The sequence below is a fragment of the Schistocerca gregaria genome, chromosome 3, assembly GCF_023897955.1.
Source record: "Schistocerca gregaria isolate iqSchGreg1 chromosome 3, iqSchGreg1.2, whole genome shotgun sequence".
In the NCBI taxonomy this organism is placed as follows: Eukaryota; Metazoa; Arthropoda; class Insecta; order Orthoptera; family Acrididae; genus Schistocerca; species Schistocerca gregaria.
The window spans coordinates 586,971,353-586,994,970 of NC_064922.1; the positions used below are offsets into that span (position 1 = coordinate 586,971,353).

Sequence of the window (23,618 nt, forward strand, 5' to 3'; positions counted from 1 at the left end):
TGTACCGATATTTGACTCTAAATTTTTCTCCATCCCATTTCTATGTCAGCTAAGCGACTCATGAACGAATTGCCCCGATATATGCGTCTTATCCAAAACCATTGTCTATTCAAATCTTGATTCGTTATCATTGGCGTAGTTTCCATCTTGGCATATTTCACATGTTCTTTTTTGTTCCAGCTCTGACCTAGTCTCTCCGTGACACTGTCGACACAATCTAGGATTTCTGATCCCTATCGATTTCTGTTTTCTACCTTCCATCTTATCTTCTAACCTTACTCTGTCGATTCCTGTTCTTCTTTAGAAACTATTCTCTTCATTTGGTCCTTTCTGTACAGCTGCCATACATTTCTGGTTGACACCGTTGCTCACATTCAATAAGAATTTGCCCAATAAAATGTCAATAACATAGACATTTTCCTGATTCTATAGAGTAATTATTGTATATGTATCATCATTATCGCTATGTATTACTCTTATACCAATAAGGATGTCTAGTTATATGGAAAAGATGGACTGAAGGTCTTCTCTTGCCAGGTGAAATAAAAAAAAAATCGTTCGTTAACAACAAGTACGGAATGGAAAGAATACCTAATATACATATATATTAACTCTATCTTTGGTAAGCTTAACAAATAAATATGCTGGCTACTTCAAGAGATAGTACTGCTAAATTCATAAAGGACTTTTTATGTGGTTTACTTAAGTTGAGCGAGTAGCTGTCTCACTGTAAGATACTTACAGATTGCATCCGCAACGCTGCCAAAGGCATAATGGGTGCCGTATCTGGATTCCAAAGCTTTGACTGCTTTCTCAGCCATTTTGTGCTGTAACAGATGAAAATACCCCCTTCGTGTTGACTAATTAGGTAACTTTTGAGATTCTCAGGAAGACTCTCCTGCCTCACTCGCTAGACGGTTTACAAAATTCCTCTATCAAATTCACGTATTTTTAATGTAACAACTAGTAATAGACATATGACTTTCACTCGGCTTCTTTTATTACTTTTTATAATTTTTATACTTGTTGAAACCACATTGAAGAGTTTTGCCGTCTTTAATTCTTTGGACATATGTACATCATTAGATGTCTTGATCAACTTTGTACCAGCATTTAAGCTACTTTTTTTCTTCTTTGAAGAAAACGTAAAATTATCTGCTCTTTACGACAAACCTTAGCACTATTGCAATAAACTGTCGACTCTGGAACTTGAGACCAAATTGGAACTCAAAGAAAGAGAGTCCACTCTCTATTAACATCGGAACCATTTAATCGTATACGCTTCCAGGAGCGAATCAAGCAGTAAATTGGTACATTGATTAATGAAGTTGAATCTTGGAGATGTAGATAAACAGGAAAGCCATATCACGGACATACTACAAAATGCCCCAAATTTGACGACACCCGTAAAAAATATTGTACTCAACAGATTTACATGTGTTTTAACAAACAAATGTTTTCTACAAATATAGGAACAAAAGAATGCACTAGTATTTGTCTTCAAGTTCGTCTATTTAGCAAAAATATGAATGAAATAAAAGTTGAAAAATAAATAAATTATGGTATTAAAAAAGGCATTGTAGGATTGAGATGAACGGGAGAAAGGAATCAAATGATGAGAAGTGACAATGGATGTCAGATTATAGAGTACCTGACGGCTCAACACATAACTTTTGTATCAAGCACAGATAGTGTTGAGGATCAGTGGACGAAGTTCAAAACCACCGTACAATATGCGTTAGATGAGTATGTGCCAAGCAAGATCGTAAGAGATGGAAAAGAGCCACCGAGGTACAACAACCGAGTTATAAAACTGCTGCGGAAGCAAAGGGAACTTCACAGCAAACATAAACATAGCCAAAGCCTTGCAGACAAACAAAAATTACGCGAAGCGAAATGTAGTCTGAGGAGGGCTATGGGGGAGGCGTTCAATGAATTCGAAAGTAACGTTCTATTTACTGACTTGGCAGAAAATCCTAAGAAATTTTGGTCTTATGTCAAAGCGGTAGGTGGATCAAAACAAAATGTCCAGACACTCTGTGACCAAAATGGTACTGAAACAGAGGATGACAGACTAAAGGCCGAAATACTAAATGTCTTTTTCCAAAGCTGTTTCACAGAGGAAGACTGCACTGTAGTACCTTCTCTAGATTGTCGCACAAATGACAAAATGGTAGATATCGAAATAGACGACAGAGAGATAGAGAAACAATTAAAATCTCCCAAAAGAGGAAAGGCCGCTGGACCTGATGGGATACCAGTTCGATTTTACACAGAGTACGCGAAGGAACTTGCCCCCCTTCTTACACTGGCGTACCGTAGGTCTCTAGAAGAGCATAGCGTTCCAAAGGATTGGAAAAGAGCACAGGTCATCCCCGTTTTCAAGAAGGGACGTCGAACAGATGTGCAGAACTATAGACCTATATCTCTAACGTCGATCAGTTGTAGAATTTTGGAACACGTATTATGTTAGAGTACAATGACTTTTCTGGAGACTAGCAATCTACTCTGTAGGAATCAGCATGGGTATCGAAAAAGACGGTCGTGTGAAACTCAGCTCGCGCTATTCGTCCCCGAGACTCAGAGGGCCATAGACACGGGTTCACAGGTAGATGCCGTGTTTTTTGACTTCCGCAAGGCGTTCGATACAGTTTCCCACAGTCGTTTAATGAACAAAGTAAGAACATACGGACTATCAGATCAATTGTGTGATTGGATTGAGGAGTTCCTAGATAACAGAATGCAGCATGTCATTCTCAATCGAGAGAAGTCTTCTGAAGTAAGAGTGGTTTCAGGTGTGCCGCAGGGGAGTGTCATAGGACCGTTGCTATTCACAATATACACTACTGGAAATTGAAATAAGAACACCGTGAATTCAATGTCCCAGGAAGGGGAAACTTTATTGACACATTCCTGGGGTCAGATACATCTCATGATCACACTGACAGAACCACAGGCACATAGACACAGGCAACAGAGCATGCACAACGTCGGCACTAGTACAGTGTATATCCACCTTTCGCAGCAATGCAGGCTGCTATTCTCCCATGGAGACGATCGTAGAGATGTTGGATGTAGTCCTGTGGAACGGCTTGCCATGCCATTTACACCTGGCGCCTCCGTTGGACCAGCGTTCGTGTTGGACGTGCAGACCACGTGAGACGACGCTTCATCCAGTCCCAAACATGCTCAATGGGGGACAGATCCGGAGATCTTGCTGGCCAGGGTAGTTGACTTACACCTTCTAGAGCACATTGGGTGGCACGGGATACTTGCGGACGTGCATTGTCCTGTTGGAACAGCAAGTTCCCTTGCCTGTCTAGGAATGGTAGAACGATGGGTTCGATGACGGTTTGGATGTACCGTGCACTATTCAGTGTCCCCTCGACGATCACCAGAGGTGTACGGCCAGTGTAGGAGATCGCTCCCCACACCATGATGCCGGGTGTTGGCCCTGTGTGCCTCGGTCGTATGCAGTCCTGATTGTGGCACTCACCTGCTCTGCGCCAAACACACATACGACCTTCATTGGCACCAAGGCAGAAGCGACTCTCATCGCTGAAGACGACACGTCTCCATTCGTCCCTCCACTCACGCCTGTCGCGACACCACTGGAGGCCGGCTGCACGATGTTGGGGCGTGAGCGGAAGACGGCCTAACGGTGTGCGGGACCGTAGCCCAGCTTCGTGGAGACGGTTACGAATGGTCCTCGCCGATACCCCAGGAGCAACAGTGTCCCTAATTTGCTGGGAAGTGGCGGTGCGGTCCCCTACGGCACTGCGTAGGATCCTACGGTCTTGGCGTGCATCCGTGCGTCCCTGCGGTCCGGTCCCAGGTCGACGGCACGTGCACCTTCCGCCGACCACTGGCGACAACATCGATGTACTGTGGAGACCTCACGCCCCACGTGTTGAGCAATTCGGCGGTACGTTCACCCGGCCTCCCGCATGCCCACTATACGCCCTCGCTCAAAGTCCGTCAACTGCACATACGGTTCACGTCCACGTTGTCGCGGCATGCTACCAGTGTTAAAGACTGCGCTGGAGCTCTGTATGCCACGGCAAACTGGCTGACACTGACGGCGGCGGTGCACAAATGCTGTGCAGCTTGCGCCATTCGACGGCCAACACCGCGGTTCCTGATGTGTCCGCTGTGCCGTGCGTGTGATCATTGCTTGTACAGCCCTCTCGCAGTGTCCGGAGCAAGTATGGTGGGTCTGACACACCGGTGTCAATGTGTTCTTTTTTCCATTTCCAGTAGTGTACATAAATGACCTGGTGGATGACATCGGAAGTTCACTGAGGCTTTTTGCAGATGATGCTGTGGTGTATCGAGAGGTTGTAACAATGGAAAATTGTACTGAAATGCAGGAGGATGTGCAGCGAATTGACGCATGGTGCAGGGAATGGCAATTGAATTTCAATGTAGACAAGTGTAATGTGCTGCGAATACGTAGAAAGATAGATCCCTTATCATTTAGCTATAAAATAGCAGGTCAGCAACTGGAAGCAGTTAATTCCATAAATTATCTGGGAGTACGCATTAGGAGTGATTTAAATGGAATGATCATATAAAGTTGATCGTCGGTAGGGCAGAAGCCAGACTGAGATTCATTGGAAGAATCCTAAGGAAATGCAATCCGAAAACAAAGGAAGTAGGTTACAGTACGCTTGTTCGCCCACTGCTTGAATACTGCTCATCAGTGTGGGATCTGTGCCAGATAGGGTTGATGGAAGAGATAGAGAAGATCCAACGGAGAGCAGCGCGCTTCGTTACAGGATCATTTAGTAATAGCGAAAGCGTTACGGAGATGATAGATAAACTCCAGTGGAAGACTGTAGGAGAGACGCTCAGTAGCTCGCTACGGGTTTTTGTTGAAGTTTCGAAAACATGCCTTCACCGAAGAGTCAAGCAGTATATTTCTCCCTCCTACGTATATCTCGCGAAGAGACCATGAGGATAAAATCAAAGAGATTAGAGCCCACACAGAAGCATACCGATAATCCTTCTTTCCACGAACAATACGAGACTGGAATAGAAGGGAGAACCGATAGAGGTACTCAGGGTACCATCCGCCACACAGCGTCAGGTGGCTTGCGGAGTACGGATGTAGATGTAGATGTCCTCTTACCTAAATTCTAGGTTGTGGTATTCGACGTGTCGATGCTGACTGCGGGCCAGTGGCTCACACTCCATCGACGTAATCACGATTGTAATTTAAGCGTGCTAATGGGAAACACTACAATGTATAGCAGAGTCTGTGACTACTCCTCTGAACACATACCTGCCACTATCACAATTTCGTCAACACGGCTGCCAACACCTGGTCCATTGCATGACTAATTTGACTGGAACGTTAGAAGTTGACTGTTGCAGAAAACTAGTAAAGGTGAGACTGGATGGTCCCTGCAGGCTCATGTTTAAAGACAGTCCCAGGAGGGAAACACATGTTGGTGTGTTTCACATTATTTTCTTTTGCCATCACACAGCAAAGTTCTCACGAAAAGTAGGTCTGCTTTGATAGTGGATTATAAGAGGACTGTATACATCCGTTACAGTATCATCACCCGGTTAGCTTCCTTCCAGCAGAGGTCACATTGTGTTCAGGGCACCTTTCTGCATACAAAGGGACTAAGGTTCAACATCATATTAGTGAAAATAACTATAACATCGAAATTTAAATAATCGAGGTATATCTTCGTACCTAACGAACAATATTACCTAATTTCTGCCTCTGTTGCCTCAGGAACAGGCAGAAAATCGTTATTCAAATGTTTCAATTAATTACGTAAAAAAAATACAAAATCGTAAACTTTGATTCAGTTACGTATCTGTAATTCAACCACAGAATTCCACTAAAATTTCCATCTTTTCTAATAGTGCACTACTGCAAATGCAAATGACAGAGACACTGGCAGCCTTTCAAGCAATTCGAATGATTGCGAAAAATGTTGGTCTGCTCACCAGTTCAGCGGCGTTGTCGGCGACTTCGTGAGATGAACCGTAGGGATAGATGAGCAGCTGCCTGTAGTTGTGGAAGCTCAGGTAGACCTGAAGGTGGCTGCCCAGGCTGGTCAGGAAGTGTGACATGGCCTTTGTCTCACACTCAGAGAACGCCATCGGTCCAGCGTAGTCCTCACGACATCGGTCGCTGCTGGCTCCCTCCTCTGTGGATATTGAACGATTATTGAACATTCAGCACTACAGTAGATCGATAATTAACGAAGTGTTCGCTCTATGGGAAGCTCCAGAACTGTGCGCCTTATGCTTTAATTCCACTTCTTAAAACTTTCCTTAGCAAATCTGGTTATAACAAGGGCTTATTGAAGATGCAGATGAGTGTTAGCAGAGGGCACGGGTAGAAATATTTCTGTACCAGTTTGCCTGTACCAGCATATTTCCCTTTGTGCATTTCCTTATTTAAATTAAAGGATAGATTTCAAATGAGCGCAGCTGATGATGTTAGCTGATTCATTTTACCAGCTATAATGATCATTGTAACAAGTCTTGCTGAGTTAACAGCCAGTTGAATTTGGTATTCGCTCTGCCGTTTTCCTATATTGAATTGTCTTTAAAAGGTAGAGTACTGCAAACACGACTGATGTAGTAATTCTGTCACCATATATTAGTTCTACGTGATGATGGCAAATACTGACACCACTGGTAAGTAATCTCGCGTATCCATCCTTTAACGCTTGCTGTGCAGTTTGCTGCTCATGTCAGACTGAGCCTTCCGCTGGCATATGCTACCTGTGGCAGTGTTTGGCCGTGCGCAGTGTTGCCGGCACTCGAGAAGTGCTCTTGCTTGAGCACCTGTACTATACTGGTGTGGTCGTACAAAGGCGCATGGTGAGGGGATGAATACTTAGTCAATACTGGCAGTCTACAGTCACTGTCTGTAGTGTACACCTTGGGGTGCGTGTCCAACATTTAGCACTGATTTTCACGTTACAGTAAGTATGTCGAAGATATTTAGCCACTTTTGTGTTCATGTGGGTTGCAGAAAGCAAACACAGCACGTTAAGAAGCGACAGCGATAGTTTTCCGAGCGTATAAATTTATCCGTGGAAAGTCAGAAGCATAAACAATGGAACAAGGATTCGCTTCCCCAGCACTGCCAGCTACCAGAGTAGCCACCAGGGGGCCACGATGTACGAGTACGTAGTGCCTCTCTCTGTGCGGAATGCGACCCCACAGTCTTCCCTGCAGATCGCCGCAGCTCCAGTCTAATTTTAATTAGTTGCTGTCTGACATTTAAGGCCCGAAATTGCGACACTGTCGTGTCCAACTACTGTTTGTAGGCAGCCACCGCAGCTCTTTGCTCTACACAGTGATAGAAAATCCCATTAATATCTCTATGTTCTACAAAAATCACATTAAAAAATCTGAAATGTACGTATGGCTTACATTTCTGTAGTTTCTAACCACGATAGAAATCTGTTCTTAACTTTAATTTGTCCAAACGAAATAGTTTCCATAACTGCGTAACTTACTAACACATTTTTGTTTCTTGATTACCAACATACCTCGCTCAGTAATACATCTTACCAAAGGTTGGTGTCACGTTGGATTTCATATGTACAAATTTCGGGAGATGACATTCTTTTGCAATTCTGTCAATATTTAAATTGGGACGAGTATAGAGTTTAAATTATCTATCCTTTATTTTAAAAAAATCCCAAGAAAATTATTAAATTCACTTATATAATAGGTCTGCATACAGTCTTTAAGCACTTTACATAACTCTCCTTCACTTTAATGATTGCCAGAGCTATATTTTCTCTTTTATGTATGACATTTTCGAGCTTTGTAAACTTTTCCTGCTTGATAACTAGCAAGTATCACGCTCTGTGCTACTTAATAGGCGACATTTGGGAGTCGACAATACCAAGCTGCCATTGCTCCATTGTTCGCAGCAGCTATCCAACCTGATCACTGTCAAATGTCAGCTGACGTAAATATAACTTTAGGTGGTGCTAAGTAGCACACATGAAATACTGCTGAACACTTCGTGCTGAAGGAATGGAATTAGGCTCACAAACTGTGACCCACTATGTTGGTGTGTAGCTGGAACCTCTTTAAAAATGATTGCAAGAATCACTGTTTCGTTGAAGAACATTCTGCTTCCACGAACATTAGGTACACCCGTGTTGGCGTCTTAAATAAGTTTGGTTTCACCAAAGTAAGAAGTCAGTACTATAGTGAATAGATGGTGATTCTTCATTGGCAAAAAATATACTTAGAAGTAACCGTAGGTTTAATCGAATCAATCATCAATTAAGTTCAATTTCAGTGTTGTTTTATTTTGTTTTTTAACTATTTTAACAATCTATGTTTCAGATCAAGAAGTATTTCAGATTAAGAAGTTAGGAGCAGATAGGTCATTTCCTGTCGTACTCTATAACAGTATCATAAACAATACAAAACGAAGTTAATATATTTCCAAACGTCATGCTTCGTCACTTACTTTTACTTTGCCTCAAGCACCAGTTATATGCTTTCCTCAATGGATTTCCTACTTCCTTCAACTATCCTCAGGGTTACCATAAGAAATCAAAAATGAAATTATCAGAAGAAATGTATTCTCCATTACGATTAGCTTGTAAACTCCTACACAATTCCTCTGTAGTCAGCGTTTCATCTGGCATTAAAGACGTCAAACAAATTGAAGTTGTAGTCTGCATTCAGCGTTATTGTTGGCGAGGGAGACATTACATACCTGCCACAGTGTCACATTCTTCTCACATGGGCATGCGAAGATATCACCAGGCAGTCACATATAAGACATTTACATTTAGATGGTTCGGCTCGTACATACTCCGCAATCCACCATAAGGTGCGTGGCGGAGGGTACCTCGTACCGCAACTAGAATCTTCTCTCCCTGTTCCACTCCCAAACAGAACGAGGGAAAAATGACTGCCTATATGACTCTGTACGAGCCCTAATCTCTCTTATCTTACCTTTGTGGTCTTTCCGCTAATTGCATACAACACTTCTGCTTGCACGTCGTGCTGAGACTACTGATATACTTATTCTTAAAACTGCAACGTGCGTCGTTCTACGAGTTCACATGTCCCAATAAATGCAGCCATTTTCACAAAAAAATAAAATAAAAAATAAAAACATTAAAAAATTACTATTGAAATCTTCATCATCACAGATTGATAACAGCCAATTTGCAATAGCCTATTAACGTCGGGCAACAGTTTCTGAAAAGTACAATCGTCGCACTACCGTTACTAAGATTTTAGTTTGAGTTTGTGCATGACTCTACAGACACTCCGATCTACAGGGCTACACAGCACAACGGTTGTCTCGAACTTCGTTGCGATGCCAGCCCTAACTCTTCTTCTGGTTTAAAATGATGTACCTCTTGCCAGGGTCCGAGAAACGGAGCTTAGCCTAAGCAGCGACAGCAACGAGCCTCACTGTGTTTCTTTCCACGCAACTATTTGCGTCGTACGAGTAACGCCACGTACGATTCGCAAGTGTTTAACGGGTTGCCCACGACGCGTTAGTTATGAAGTGTACGTTAGTTGTGAAGCTTAGCTTAGGTACTGAGAAGGGGAAGTTCTCGTACTGACAAACGATTCGGCTCGTACACTGTCTAGTTACAGTAATGAGACCAGCTGTCAAAAACCTCAATAACCACCTTTTTTGACGCAGACAACTGCGAGACTTGCAGGAAGAGAGTCAATGAGATTCGGGAAGGTACTGCGTGTATGTGAATCCATTCTAACTCCAGTGCCGTGGCCAGCTGCTGAGGTTGAAGATCCATGTCTTGAACAGCCAGAGGAACACGGTAAACTCGTCCTGTCGCTCTTTGACCCACGTACGTACACTGAAAGCTTGTAACACATTGCATTGTCCTGCTGGTAGATGCAATCATGCCAAGGAAAAACTACCTGCATTTAGGGATGGGCCTGGTCCCCAAGGATACATGCATGCTTCTGCTGATACGTTGTGCGTTCCGAAATGAAGAGATCACAACAGGGTATGCCACGAAAATATTACCCAAACCCTAATTGTTGCTGCGTATTTGCTTTCGCACATTTGACGCTGTACACGCCAACGGACACCTGTCCAATGGAGCATAAAAATCGTTTAATTGGGAAAGGCCACCTGTCGCCACCCTATGGACGTCCAGCTGCAGTACTGATGTGCAAATCCCAGCCTTCGTCATCAGTGAACAGCAGTCAGCATGGGTGCCTCAACCAGGCACCTGATGCGGAGGCCTAAATGCAGCGACGTTCGCTGAACACTCGTTGAGGAGACACTGTTGCCAGCCCATTGGTTGAGTTGGCGGTTATTTGCTCAACAAATGGACGACTATTCGCCCAGACACATTTCTGCAGTCGTTGTTCACCTCTGTCAGCTATGGTCCGTGGTATGTAACAGTTGCCTCGGTGTCGTGTTTGAAGGGCACCATACGAACTGTTTACAAACTTAGAAATTTCAGAAATGCTTCCAACCTTGGCCCAAAAGTACTGATTGTGCCCTTTTAGACGCCAGACAGACAGCTCCGTTTCCTTAGTATGACGACAACTGCACTGTTTTCCGCTTTCCCCCCCGACACGTTCTATATACGCTGCACTGTTACTAATGTCACCTGCCGTCTGTGAGTGGTTATTGCTCGTTGAAGCGACCGTAACCGATGATCACATTAATGTTACTTGACCGTATATTTAGCAGATGCAGCGGAAGCACAGAAAGTAAGAATTTCTGGTTTGCTGTTTGCTGCGTGATATAAAGAACGTGTAAAACGACACTAAGAATGCCATATTCAACGAGCCGAGCTTCTCATTCTGTCCACAGATAGATTATGTCAGGTACGACCCCTGTGAGAAGCATGGACGCCTGTGCAGTAACACAGTCTGGGCTGCTAGTATGGATATCGTCTTTCAGGAGCAGAGGGAAAATAATTCACACAAATGCATGGTATCGACGAGCAACTGGTTTTCTAATACTTCCAGTGCGGTGTGCACCCTCAGAGTGCCAGAGATACAGATGTCGCTCTGTAGCACTCACATGGGGAAGAACGCAGACATGTCCAATGAACTGCGCTCGTTTTTGACAGGTCGGTTGTGCACAGTCTAAAATATGAGACTAGCCACAATACCTCTCCATTTTTAAGAAAACCACCCGTAAAGTCCATTACGCGCAGTGGACTAAATTTGAAGAATTCGATGGAAAATTGAAAACTGGGCATTTTTCAACATTGTATACGGGTATGAAAACGCATATTTTAGAATGTTATATATGTTGAGCAAGCAGTAAAGGAAACAAAAGAAAAATTCGGAGTAGGTATTAAAATCCATGGAGGAGAAATAAAAACTTTGAGGTTCGCCGATGACATTGTCATTCTGTCAGAGACAGCAAAGGATTTGGAAGAGCAGTTGAACGGAATGGACAGTATCTTGAGAGGAGGGTATAAGATGAACATCAACAAAAGCATAACGAGTATAATGGAATGTAGTCAAATTAAGTCGGGTGATGCTGAGGGAATTATATTAGGAAATGAGACACTTAAAGTAGTAAAGGAGTTTTGCTATTTTGGGAGCAAAATAACCGATGATGGTCGAAGTAGAGAGGATATAAAATGTAGACTGGCAATGGCAATGAAAGCGTTTCTGAAGAAGAGAAATTTGTTAACATCGAGTATAGATTTAAGTGTCAGGAAGTCATTTCTGAAAGTATTTGTATGGAGTGTAACCATGTATGGAAGAGAAACGTGGACGATAAATAGTTTAGAGAAAAAGAAAATAGAAGCTTTCGAAATGTGGTGCTACAGAAAAATGCTGAGGATTAGATGGGTAGATAACAAAACTAATGAGGAGGTATTGAATAGAATTGGGGAGAAGACACGTTTGTGGCACAACTTGACGAGAAAAAGGGATCGGTTGGTAGGACATATTCTGAGGCGTCAAGGGATCATCAATTCAGTATTGGAGGGCAGCACGCTGGGTAAAAATCGTAGACGGAGACCAAGAGATGAATACACTAAGCAGATTCAGAAGGATGTAGGTTGCAGTAGGTACTGGGAGATGAAGAAGCTTGCACAGGATAGAGTAGCATGGAGAGCTGCATCAAACCAGTCTCAGGACTGAAGACCACAATAACAAGGTACACTCCTGGAAATGGAAAAAAGAACACATTGACACCGGTGTGTCAGACCCACCATACTAGCTCCAGACACTGCGAGAGGGCTGTACAAGCAATGATCACACGCACGGCACAGCGGACACACCAGGAACCGCGGTGTTGGCCGTCGAATGGCGCTAGCTGCGCAGCATTTGTGCACCGCCGCCGTCAGTGTCAGCCAGTTTGCCGTGGCATACGGAGCTCCATCGCAGTTTTTAACACTGGTGGCATGCCGCGACAGCGTGGACGTGAACCGTATGTGCAGTTGACCGACTTTGAGCGAGGGCGTATAGTGGGCATGCGGGAGGCCGGGTGGACGTACCGCCGAATTGCTCAACACGTGGGGCGTGAGGTCTCCACAGTACATCGATGTTGTCGCCAGTGGTCGGCGGAAGGTGCACGTGCCGTCGACCTGGGACCGGACCGCAGCGACGCACGGATGCACGCCAAGACCGTAGGATCATACGCAGTGCCGTAGAGGACTGCACCGCCACTTCCCAGCAAATTAGGGACACTGTTGCTCCTGGGGTATCGGCGAGGACCATTCGCAAGCGTCTCCATGAAGCTGGGCTACGGTCCCGCACACCGTTAGGCCGTCTTCCGCTCACGCCCCAACATCGTGCAGCCCGCCTCCAGTGGTGTCGCGACAGGCGTGAATGGAGGGACGAATGGAGACGTGTCGTCTTCAGCGATGGGAGTCGCTTCTGCCTTGGTGCCAATGATAGTCGTATGCGTGTTTGGCGCCGTGCAGGTGAGCGCCACAATCAGGACTGCATACGACCGAGGCACACAGGGCCAACACCCGGCATCATGGTGTGGGGAGCGATCTCCTACACTGGCCGTACACCTCTGGTGATCGTCGAGGGGACATTGAATAGTGCACGGTACATGCAAACCGTCATCGAACCCATCGTTCTACCATTCCTAGACCGGCAAGGGAACTTGCTGTTCCAACAGGACAATGCACGTCCGCATGTATCCCGTGCCACCCAACGTACGCTAGAAGGTGTAAGTAAACTACCCTGGCCAGCAAGATCTCCGGATCTGTCCCCCATTGAGCATGTTTGGGACTGGATGAAGCGTCGTCTCACGCGGTCTGCACGTCCAGCACGAACGCTGGTCCAACTGAGGCGCCAGGTGGAAATGGCATGGCAAGCCGTTCCACAGGACTACATCCAGCATCTCTACGATCGTCTCCATGGGAGAATAGCAGCCTGCATTGCTGCGAAAGGTGGATATACACTATACTAGTGCCGACAATGTGCATGCTCTGTTCCCTGTGTCTATGTGCCTGTGGTCCTCTCAGTGTGGTCATGTGATGTATCTGACCCCAGGAATATGTCAATAAAGTTTCTCCTTCCTGGGACAATGAATTCACGGTGTTCTTATTTCAATTTCCAGGAGTGTATATATTACATTGTAGAAACAGCCGACATAGGGCTGCCAGCTTAGCCGACACTCTAGAACGTAGACCACGTTATACTGAATAGCTTGTAATCATTAGATCTGTGGAGATGTGCTCTGTAGATGTGTGCACTCCTTTTCATCAAATTTTTTAACTCTTTGTGGGAAGTCCCCTTTTTATAACCACACTTCACTTTTAGCATCATATTTTTTAAACTGTATGTGCGTTTAAATAACCTCATTTCTACATCAGGCGACTGTTGTTGTTGCAGTGGCGGAGCCTTGCCCATAAGGAAAATGAATTATTAATATGTTATATACTGTCGTTAGCGTTCTTCATTGCATCATCGTTACTAATACATACATAACGACTGTCTTACTGCTGTACTTCAACATCTTCACCATCTGAGAGGTCTAAGATGACTGGCTGAATGGTTTATAAATAGCTGTACATAAATAGGTTTCAGTATAATGAATAGTGTTATTCTTGAAGTTAAATATAGTGTTCATCGTTATCTTAGGAGCGAGTATATGCTCCAGCGGTTAAGCGTCTTTCATAAAAAAAATTATGCAATTCTATTGACAGCTTGTGCTTGCTGTGAAGTATGGAGGGTTGCATGCTGATTCATGATCCACTGGAATACACGGCTGTGGGGAAGTGCTTCAATTACAATTAGAAGAAAACACTGTATGGTTGTCCTGCGACTGGTAAGGGAACAAGTTATGCTGGCCTAACGCTGGTGTTGCAGTGATGTATACGCTGCATTTACCTAAAACAGAGAGAGAGAGAGAGAGAGAGAGAGAGAGAGAGAGAGAGAGAGAGAGAGAGAGAGTCTGTTTGCATGTGTGTGTGTATGCTGTCATACATCGATAAGATTAAAAAAATAAATTTTTTCATGACATATATTTATTTACAACTAGCAATTGCAGCAATGGCCAGAACATTCATATTCGCAGCAAACCAGTCTGGAACATTACCCACTATAAACTACATCCTGTACACAAAGGCTGCAAGCTTTGTTATGCAACGGCTTTGTAGTCATTACATCGTACTGCATGTATCTGATTGTTGCATAATGCACTCCAGGAAGATATCTCCAATTTCAGTATCTGCAGAGTAAGAAATCTTCACGTTGTCTCCTAGTATATACTCTTCTTCATTACTATCATTATTATTTTCCGGCAGATTTCTAATTGTTTCTTCATCACTTCATCCTCCTCTTTGAAGCTTATGGAACATGTCAACTGATGGTTCCAAACTGACTTGATCATCAATCTCGCTCAGTACCAGCTTCAGCTCTGCAACATTGGATGACCACATTCGTATCCAGCTTTTCATTCTGATGGAGTTCTCCACTTAAACCCAAGTTTGTAATGTTTGGAGCACTTCAAGTAAGTTGACTGCTTTCTACAGCTTCAACATGACCTCGGTGGAGTCCTTTGCACGTTCGTTCAGCAAGGAGACAAGAAGTCCATGTCGATAGTGGCGTTTAATTGATTCCAAAATCCGCTAGTCTGAATCAGGGCAGTCACTTTGGTTGCAAGGCTGAATGGTTGTATATCGTGAATAAACATTGTCAGTTATAAGTACAGCTTTCAGCGGCAGTTTTTTTCTTCTTCAGCTCCTTTCTCACAGCCACCGAGAGGATTTCTTGTGTGTCCATTTACAATTTCTTCCAAGCGCAGTATTGCACTGGTAACGTATTTATGTCAGTGTGCTGAAAACAACGTGGATGTTGGAGTTTCACAATCACCCTGAGTGGCAGTTTATGATTGCTACTTTTGGTAGAACACGCCATTATTGTTACCACATTGTTTCTGTTGTTTATACCCAAGAGCTTCCTTCTCGTTCTTGACAGGTAATGTTTTTGAAGGAAGCATATTGGAAAAGTATCAGCATTTAAATCTTCTTTCTCTATTATCTTCCGTATCTTCTTTGCAAAATTTTCTGCATATTTTTTGTTAGCTGAGCGACTTTCCCTAGCGACTGTCAGCTCCCACACACGACGTTTCGCTTTTCAGTTTGACAGCCAAACTTCGCTTGCAGCAAACGAGTTATTGCCGACAGGTTGTTTGTTAAATTCACCGCTTTTTCCTTTATTATCGCTCTGATTACTGGAACACCTCTACTGCAGTCTTGTATAAGCCGTCTATAAAAAGCTAAGTTAAGTTCTTCATTCTCATTATTTCATATAACTTCCTGTTTTCTGAAGTCGTTCTCCATTTTCTTCCCGTACTGTAGAATAACAATTTTTGTTTTTGATGTCACAAATTTTTATTCATCAAACACTGTACTCACTAACAATGGATTTGTACAAATAATACTGTGTTTTCCTTGAGAAGCCATGATATTGAACTGTAAAGAAAGCCACAATTTGAAACATGTATATCATTGTTTAAAACTGCAATCAACTAACATTATTACTGGGCTCGATAATTCACTGCTGTGCATATCATTTCTACTTAAGTGACTAGACGCTACATTTATTAGAGGCCAGACTACTGAGGGCTGGGTTAGTGACAGTTCACTGTAGTAGTTCTGCTAGTGTTGTCATGATAACAAAAAAGCTCTAACACACACATAATACTACTACTACTACTACTACTACTAAGAATAATAATAATAATAGTAATAGTAATAAAAGACACAAATACAAACATTAGACCATTCTTGCATAGACTGCAAATAACCCACAAGTCGAAACAACAATAACAACTATCAGCACAATCATACACAACAAAATAAATGAAAATACAACTATGGAAGACTTACAACTACTGGTTAATATAGGATCACTCACTACAATAAATATACACACTAGGCAGAGATCAGAACGAACCATCACAGAGAAGAAATCCCCAAACCAGCATGGCAACACAGGCTACAGATCAGAATAGAAAAACTGAGAAAAGACATCGGACAGCTAACACAGTTTATAAGAAATAAAATATCAGACAAAAAACGAAAAAGGTTAGGTAAAATCTCACAACAAGAAGCGATAGAGCAATTAGATGAAAAAAAGCAGAAATTAAAAGCATTGGCCAAACGACTTAGAAGATACAAAACAAGTGAAAATAGAAGGAAATAAAACCAAAGATTCAACACAAACCAAAAGAAATTTTATCGGACAATAGATAACACACACATTAAAATAGACAATACACCAAACATAACAGACATGGAACTCTTCTGGAGCAACATATGGTCAAACCCGGTACAGCATAACAGGCATGCATAGTGGATACAAACAGAAACAGACACATACAAGATGATACCACAAATGCCTGAAGTGATAATTTTGTAAAATTTCTGGCTAAAAAAGTTCACCTCAACACATTCAGATCTAACTAAATTATTTAACAGTTACATTGCAGACGCATACACAGTCCCTGGTACACTTACACAAGGAGTAACTTATCTGAAACCTAAAGACCAAGCAGACACAGCAAACCCAGCAAAATATCGCACCATAACATGACTACCAACAATATACAAAATATTAACTTCAGTCATTACACAGAAATTAATGACACATACAACACAGAACAAAATTATAAATGAAGAACAAAAAGGCTGCTGCAAAGGAGCACGAGTATGTAAAGAGCAACTGACAATAGATGCAGAGGTGACATATCAAGCTAAAACTAAACAAAGGTCGCTACACTACACATACATTGATTACCAAAAAGCTTTTGATAGTGTACCCCACTCGTGGTTACTACAGATATTGGAAATATACAAAGTAGATCCTAAATTGATACAGTTCTTAAACATAGTAATGAAAAACTGGAAAACCACACTTAACATCTAAACAAATTCATATAATATCACAGCCAATACAGATTATGGGTGGAATACACCAAGGAGACTCATTAAGTTCTTTCTGGTTCTGCCTTGCTCGGAACCCACTATCCAACATGCTAAATAATACAAATTATGGATATAATATTACTGGAACATACCAACACAAAATCAGACATTTGCTATACATGGATGATCTAAAACTACTGGCAGCAACAAATCAGCAACTCAATCAATTACTAAAGATAACAGAAGTATTCAGCAATGATATAAATATGGCTTTTGGAACAGATGAATGTAAGAACAACAGCTTAGTCAAGGGAAAACACACTAAACAAGAAGATTACTTATTGGATAACCACAGCGACTGCACAGAAGCGATGGAAAAAACAGATGCCTATAAATATGTAGGATTCAAGCAAAAAATAGGAATATATAATACAAATATTAAAGAAGAACTAAAAGAAAAATATAGACAAAGACTAACAAAAATACTGAAAACAGAACTGACAGCAAGAAACAAGACAAAAGCTATAAATATTTATGCTATACCAATATTGACCTATTCATTTACCGAGCGAGGCGGTGCAGTGGTTAGCACACTGGACTCGCAATCGGGAGAACGACGGTTCAATCCCGTCTCCAGCCATCCTGATTTAGGTTTTCCGTGATTTCCCTAAATCGTTTCAGGCAAATGCCGGGATGGTTCCTTTGAAAGGGAACGGCCGATTTCCTTCCCAATCCTTCCCTAACCTGAGCTTGCACTCCGTCTCTAATGACTTCGTTGTCGACGGGACGTTAAACACTAACCACCACCACCACCACCACCACCACCACCTATTCATTTGGAGTAGTGAAATGGAGTAACACAGAGCTAGAAGCATTCGATACACTCACACGATCAGAGTGCCACAAATATAGAATACATCACACACATTCAGCAACAGAAAGATTCACATTAAGCAGAAAGTAAGGAGGAAGGGAATTTATCGACATAAAAGTCTACATTAGGGACAGGTAGACAATTTAAGAAAATTCTTTATAGAACGAGCAGAAACTAGCAAAATACACATAGCAATCACTCATATAAATACATCGGCTACACCACTGCAATTTCATAACCACTTCTACAACCCTTTAGATCACATAACATCATCAGATACAAAGAAAGCAAATTGGAGAAAGAAAACACTACATGGCAAGCACCTGTATCATCTAACACAGCCACACATTGATCAAGACACATCGACACAAGGCTAAGAAATGGCAATATATACAGTGAGATGGAAGGATTCATGATTGCAGTACAGGATTAAACAATAAACATCAGATATTACAGCAAGCAATTTATTAAAGATCCCAATACCACAACAAATAAATGCAGACTTTGCAAACAACAAATAGAAGCAGTAGATCACATCACAAGTGGATGTACAATACTATCAAATACAGAATACCCCAGAAGACATGACAATGTAGCAAAAATTATACATCAACAACTTGCCATACAACATAAACTAATAAAACAACACATTCCCACATACAAGTATGCACAACAAAATGGACTGGAGAACGATGAATACGAATTATATTGGAACAGAACCATTATAACAGACAAAACACCACCACATAACTAAACTGACATCATATTCAGCAATAAAAAGAAGAAATTGACACAACTAATCGAAATATCCATACCCAATAGAACAAATATACAGAAGAAAACGGAGAAAAAATTGAAAAATGAGGCAGCAGGATGAAGCTGACATTGTACCAATTATACTATCAACTACAGGAGTCATACCACACAATATCCACCTGTACATCAATGCAATAGAGATACATCCAAACATATATATACAACTACAGAAATCTGTAATTGTTGATACATGTTCAATTACCTGAAAGTCCCTAAATGCAATGTAAAATATACCATAGAGTTAAAAGGTCTGCGTCACTTTCCATTTTTAACCACACGTAACGTCTGAGAAAGGAAAGAAATAATAATAATAATAATAGTAATAATAATAATAATAATAATAACTAGAGGTGAACGAAATACTTACTAATACGTATTTCTAGTACAATTCACAACCACTTCTTGCATGCTGGGAGATGGCTAAACATTTTATAAACAGTAATTGCTTGAGCATTAGGGCACCCTCGAACACTGAGGTAGTTGGACGAGCTGCACATTAATCTCTACTATCCTATTTCAGAAGAATAGAGCAATAGGAGTAATCAACCATTAAGAGCACTTTTCATTGTGTCTGCACACTTAAGACCCTGCAGTGCAGGGAAATCGTCCAGTCTCTGGGGAACTAAACAATCGGCGTCTTCAGGAATCACAAATCCTGGGTGTCAAGGCAGGCACCAGTGCAGTCATGTGCGATGTTCCTTCAGTATCTGTTGATACGCACGGCAGTGAGTGCAGCCAGTCATCACCCAGCAGCAGCAAAGCCCTATCAGAAACTCTGTGTGTAGTTCGTTATGGACAACATATAATGCAAACCAAAGCTGTGAGTTCAGCAGAAGAGGAATATTTCGACATAAATTCTTTCCTCAAGTTACCAAACTTCAAACATTCAGGGATAATATGTCAGCCTCCATCCTAAAGTATGGGTGGAGTAGTTTGGCTATGCCATCCTAGGATCAAGATCCATTCGCCAACAGCAGGAATTTATTTGCTCCCATATTGATGGAGAAGCAGCAAATCAGACATTATATTCAGTTTAGGGTAAATTTCCATGTAATGTACTGGTTAACAGCTATGAGAATTGGTCACACAAGTGACACTGCCAATAGTTTTTTTGTTTTGATTAGTTCTGTAACTCATGTTGAACAAATGTTTGTTGCAGCAAATTGTAAAATGCCTGTTTCATGAACATCGATCACACAATAAAAATGCTGTGACACTGATAATGATTTCTAGATTTCGTTTAATTCTCTAAAGAATTTGTTACAATTATTTCTCCACATGTTATACATGTACACTTCTTGTGAATCGATCACTCAAGTGTAGCTGATAATAGTCATATTTTTGTTTAACTGTATAAAGAAGTTTTGGAACTATTGCTCCACATGGTACACATGTTTACTTCTTGGGAAATCGTCACACAAGTCACTTTGATAATTGTTTATAGCTTTCCTTAATTGCATAAAGAATTTATTACAATTATTTATCCACATGCAGCACATGTTCACTGGCTGAGAATAAGTCACGGAAATGGTACTGATGTGTTTTGTTTAATTATGTAAAGAATTTTTAGAATTATTTCGCCAAATAGTACACATGATGACTTCATGAGAATAGGTGACAGAAGTGACATGTTAATTTAATTACCTGTTCCTCGCTTAATTTAAGTAAAGCTCTTTTTATATTAGTATGTTATACTAATTTTATCTTCAACATTCAATTAAATTATAACTTAATTAATTTTCGCATCTTGTTGTTAATATTATCATTGTTTTACCCTTTCTAATCTAAGTTATTCATTTGCTCCATAAATATACCTACACACTCATGCAGAAGGAATAATGGTTGGAATGTAGGCACTTGAAAACTGAAGTTTTACGTGTTCTAACAGTTCAGTATAAGTGTAAATGGTAATCATTTTTAGCATTGAGGATACAGCCACAATACGTCGTCTCTCTGTGTTCTTTAATTTTTATTTGTTTTTACTTTTTGTTTTCTTCTGTCGACAAAAATGGTTTGGTAGAGATTCCACCATGTTTCTCAGTGAATCCTCTACATTCACCAATTTTAAATCTAACTGGGGTGTGGGGCGATGACGTGATGTGGTGGCCTGTTCTAGGCATCCTCCACATATATTTTCCCCTCATTTCCATTCCACTTTTGTATACGAAGTTCTAATTATTAATTTGCTTTCAGATTCAAATTGAATTACCGAACTTACTATTACATTACGCGATTGGTTAGGATGGAGCATCTTTTTTATTACTTCTTCTTCTGCTTGCAAGCAAATTTACTTTCTGGTCTTAGGAATTTCTTTTTGTTGTGTCAGGTTTTGGGACAGTGGGTATTCCATTTGTTTGGGGGATAGTGCATGTAACAGTTGCAAGGAAATTGTGTTACTTGAGCATTATGCTGTCCCTGAACACCAGACACTAAGATAGCTGAATGAGTCCCATACTAATCCCTACTATTCTGGTCAGTACAACTAGAAGTCAATGTCAGAGTGCAACTAGCATGGTGAATGGAGAAATGGGACACAAGTGGTCCAAGCCCTGAGTTATCCACCCACTATGAGCGCTTTCAGTCACGTCTGTGCTCATAAGACACTGCCCACAGAAGCGTAAAATTTGGTCATCAGGACATTTTGAATTTAACTTTTCTACAGCTTGTAGAAAAAATGCCATGATAAGCCTCAGTTGAAATTCCTCGAAATTCCCAACAAACAAGCCTTCCAATAGGAGATTTTTAGTTTCTGCCTGCTCTCTGAACTCTCGATGCAGACTGGTGGATACATTTTAATTTGCTGGTGGGATCTGACGATGCGTGGAGGTCCCAGAATGGTGAAAATTTAGGTCCGTTTGTCTGTGATTGTCTGAAAGAACTGTATGGAGGACTTTTCTGAGGTTTTTAACATGGAAGAAATTTTTTAGGGTCACAGCCTTGATCAGAATTTTGGTGGAGTTCCAGCCTGGTGTGTCTGATTACAGTGGATGTTTTGTGTCCATATGATTTAGAACTTCAGGTTTCACTTCATCCTCACTGGTCTTAGAATATTTGCGGTGTTGATGTTCGTCAAGAACGGCGGAAACAAGATTCACACTGCTCAGAAAAAGCTCCACTCCATATACCAGCTACACCCAGCAGCCAGCGACACCACACCCATGGTACAACCGCAAAAACAAAGTAGACCTGGGAATTTGGCAGATGTGGCAGTGAAATACGTGTCTCGTCAGATCTAGAACAATTTTGACCTGTGTTTCAAGTGTACTTGGCGCCTCATGCACTCACTCGCTTACTCGCAATGGTTCTTTGCTGATGTCGCGTGTATCTCAGTGCCCGGCACTCACTCATGTCTAAGAATCGCCATTAAGGTGAAATAACTAGAAATTTATTTCCTTGCTGATGAGTTTTCTGTTTTCATTTTCCATTTGGTAATTCTATTGTGTACTCGCGTTTTCCTACACTTTTCCTTTTATTATTGTGTTAAAATTATGTTCATGGTTTGATGATCGCAATCGCATGACCTTTATATGATAGGGCAGAATATCAACTGTGATTTTTTCTAGTATCATGCTGCTGGCGACCCTGTTAATCTATTACCTTTTGTACAAAATCATTGTATCTTGTTAATATCCCATTAGATTCATGTTCTTCCCTTGTTCTCATAGACTCCTTGTTTTATTTGAATGAACCTTAAATTTATCGGTTCAGTGTCTTTAATTTCGTAATAGTTTCCATTTTTTACCATACTGCTAGCCTAGGCTCTTCTACCATAAAAACTAGGCTAGGCCCCGCTGGCAACCTCAGGGACTTTATTATGTGTTTCCTTAATAAGCCAGAGCTGAATCTTATTAAGTAGCCTAATCGTTTCTTGGGGGTAAGCTAGCATTTGTCGTTGATTTGAGGTGAGAATGTACAATTAAATTTATATTTGTTTATCCAAGGAGTATTGGTAGATCGGTGTGAACATCAGCCCTTGCACTCCCGTCATCTGGCCTGTTGCATTGCCATTAATTGTTCGAGAGCTGTATGCTGAAGTCAGCGACTCAGGGAAAGCTGGTGCTGGCACCATCAATTCCAGAAATGCTAATGCTGATGTCAGCAATATTTTGTCCAGAACCCCTACTGCCATGACTTATAAAACTCGTAACATTCAAACCTGTCAGTGGCCTTAATTGGAAATCGGGTTATTAAAATCATCCTGATGTCCGAGGGCATTTCAGCGTTCCATATGCCTTGCATATCAGATAAGTCAGTATTTTGTTGGTGTGTGTTTTCAAGAAACTCAATAACTCTTAGCGAGTATCACCTTCCCCTACAGGTGTCATGTTTACACTTAGATACCAAATGAGATTGTAACTTGGTTTGCACACTAGACTCGCAATTGGGGTAGACGATGGATCAAAGCCCCATCTGCCCATCCAGATTTAGGTTTTCCGTGATTTCCTTAAATCGCCACAGGCAAATGCCGGGATGGTTCCTTTGAAAAGGGCATGGACGATTTTCTACCCCATCGTATTTTGTAATCCAAGCTTGTTTTCCTTCTGTAATAACAGCTCTATTAAAGGGCTGTT

General features: G+C 41.6%; 1 protein-coding gene across 1 annotated transcript in view; it reads right to left on the reverse strand.

Moving 5' to 3' along the window:
• Positions 1–23,618, reverse strand: part of LOC126355476 (zinc carboxypeptidase-like) — a 123,647-nt gene that overhangs the window by 26,328 nt on the left and 73,701 nt on the right. Inside the window, exons 5-6 of the mRNA XM_050005793.1 lie at positions 5,965–6,167; positions 743–827 (exon numbers count right to left, since the gene is read on the reverse strand). Coding sequence (XP_049861750.1) covers positions 743–827; positions 5,965–6,167 — 288 coding nt within the window. The remainder of the gene's footprint in view (positions 1–742; positions 828–5,964; positions 6,168–23,618) is intronic.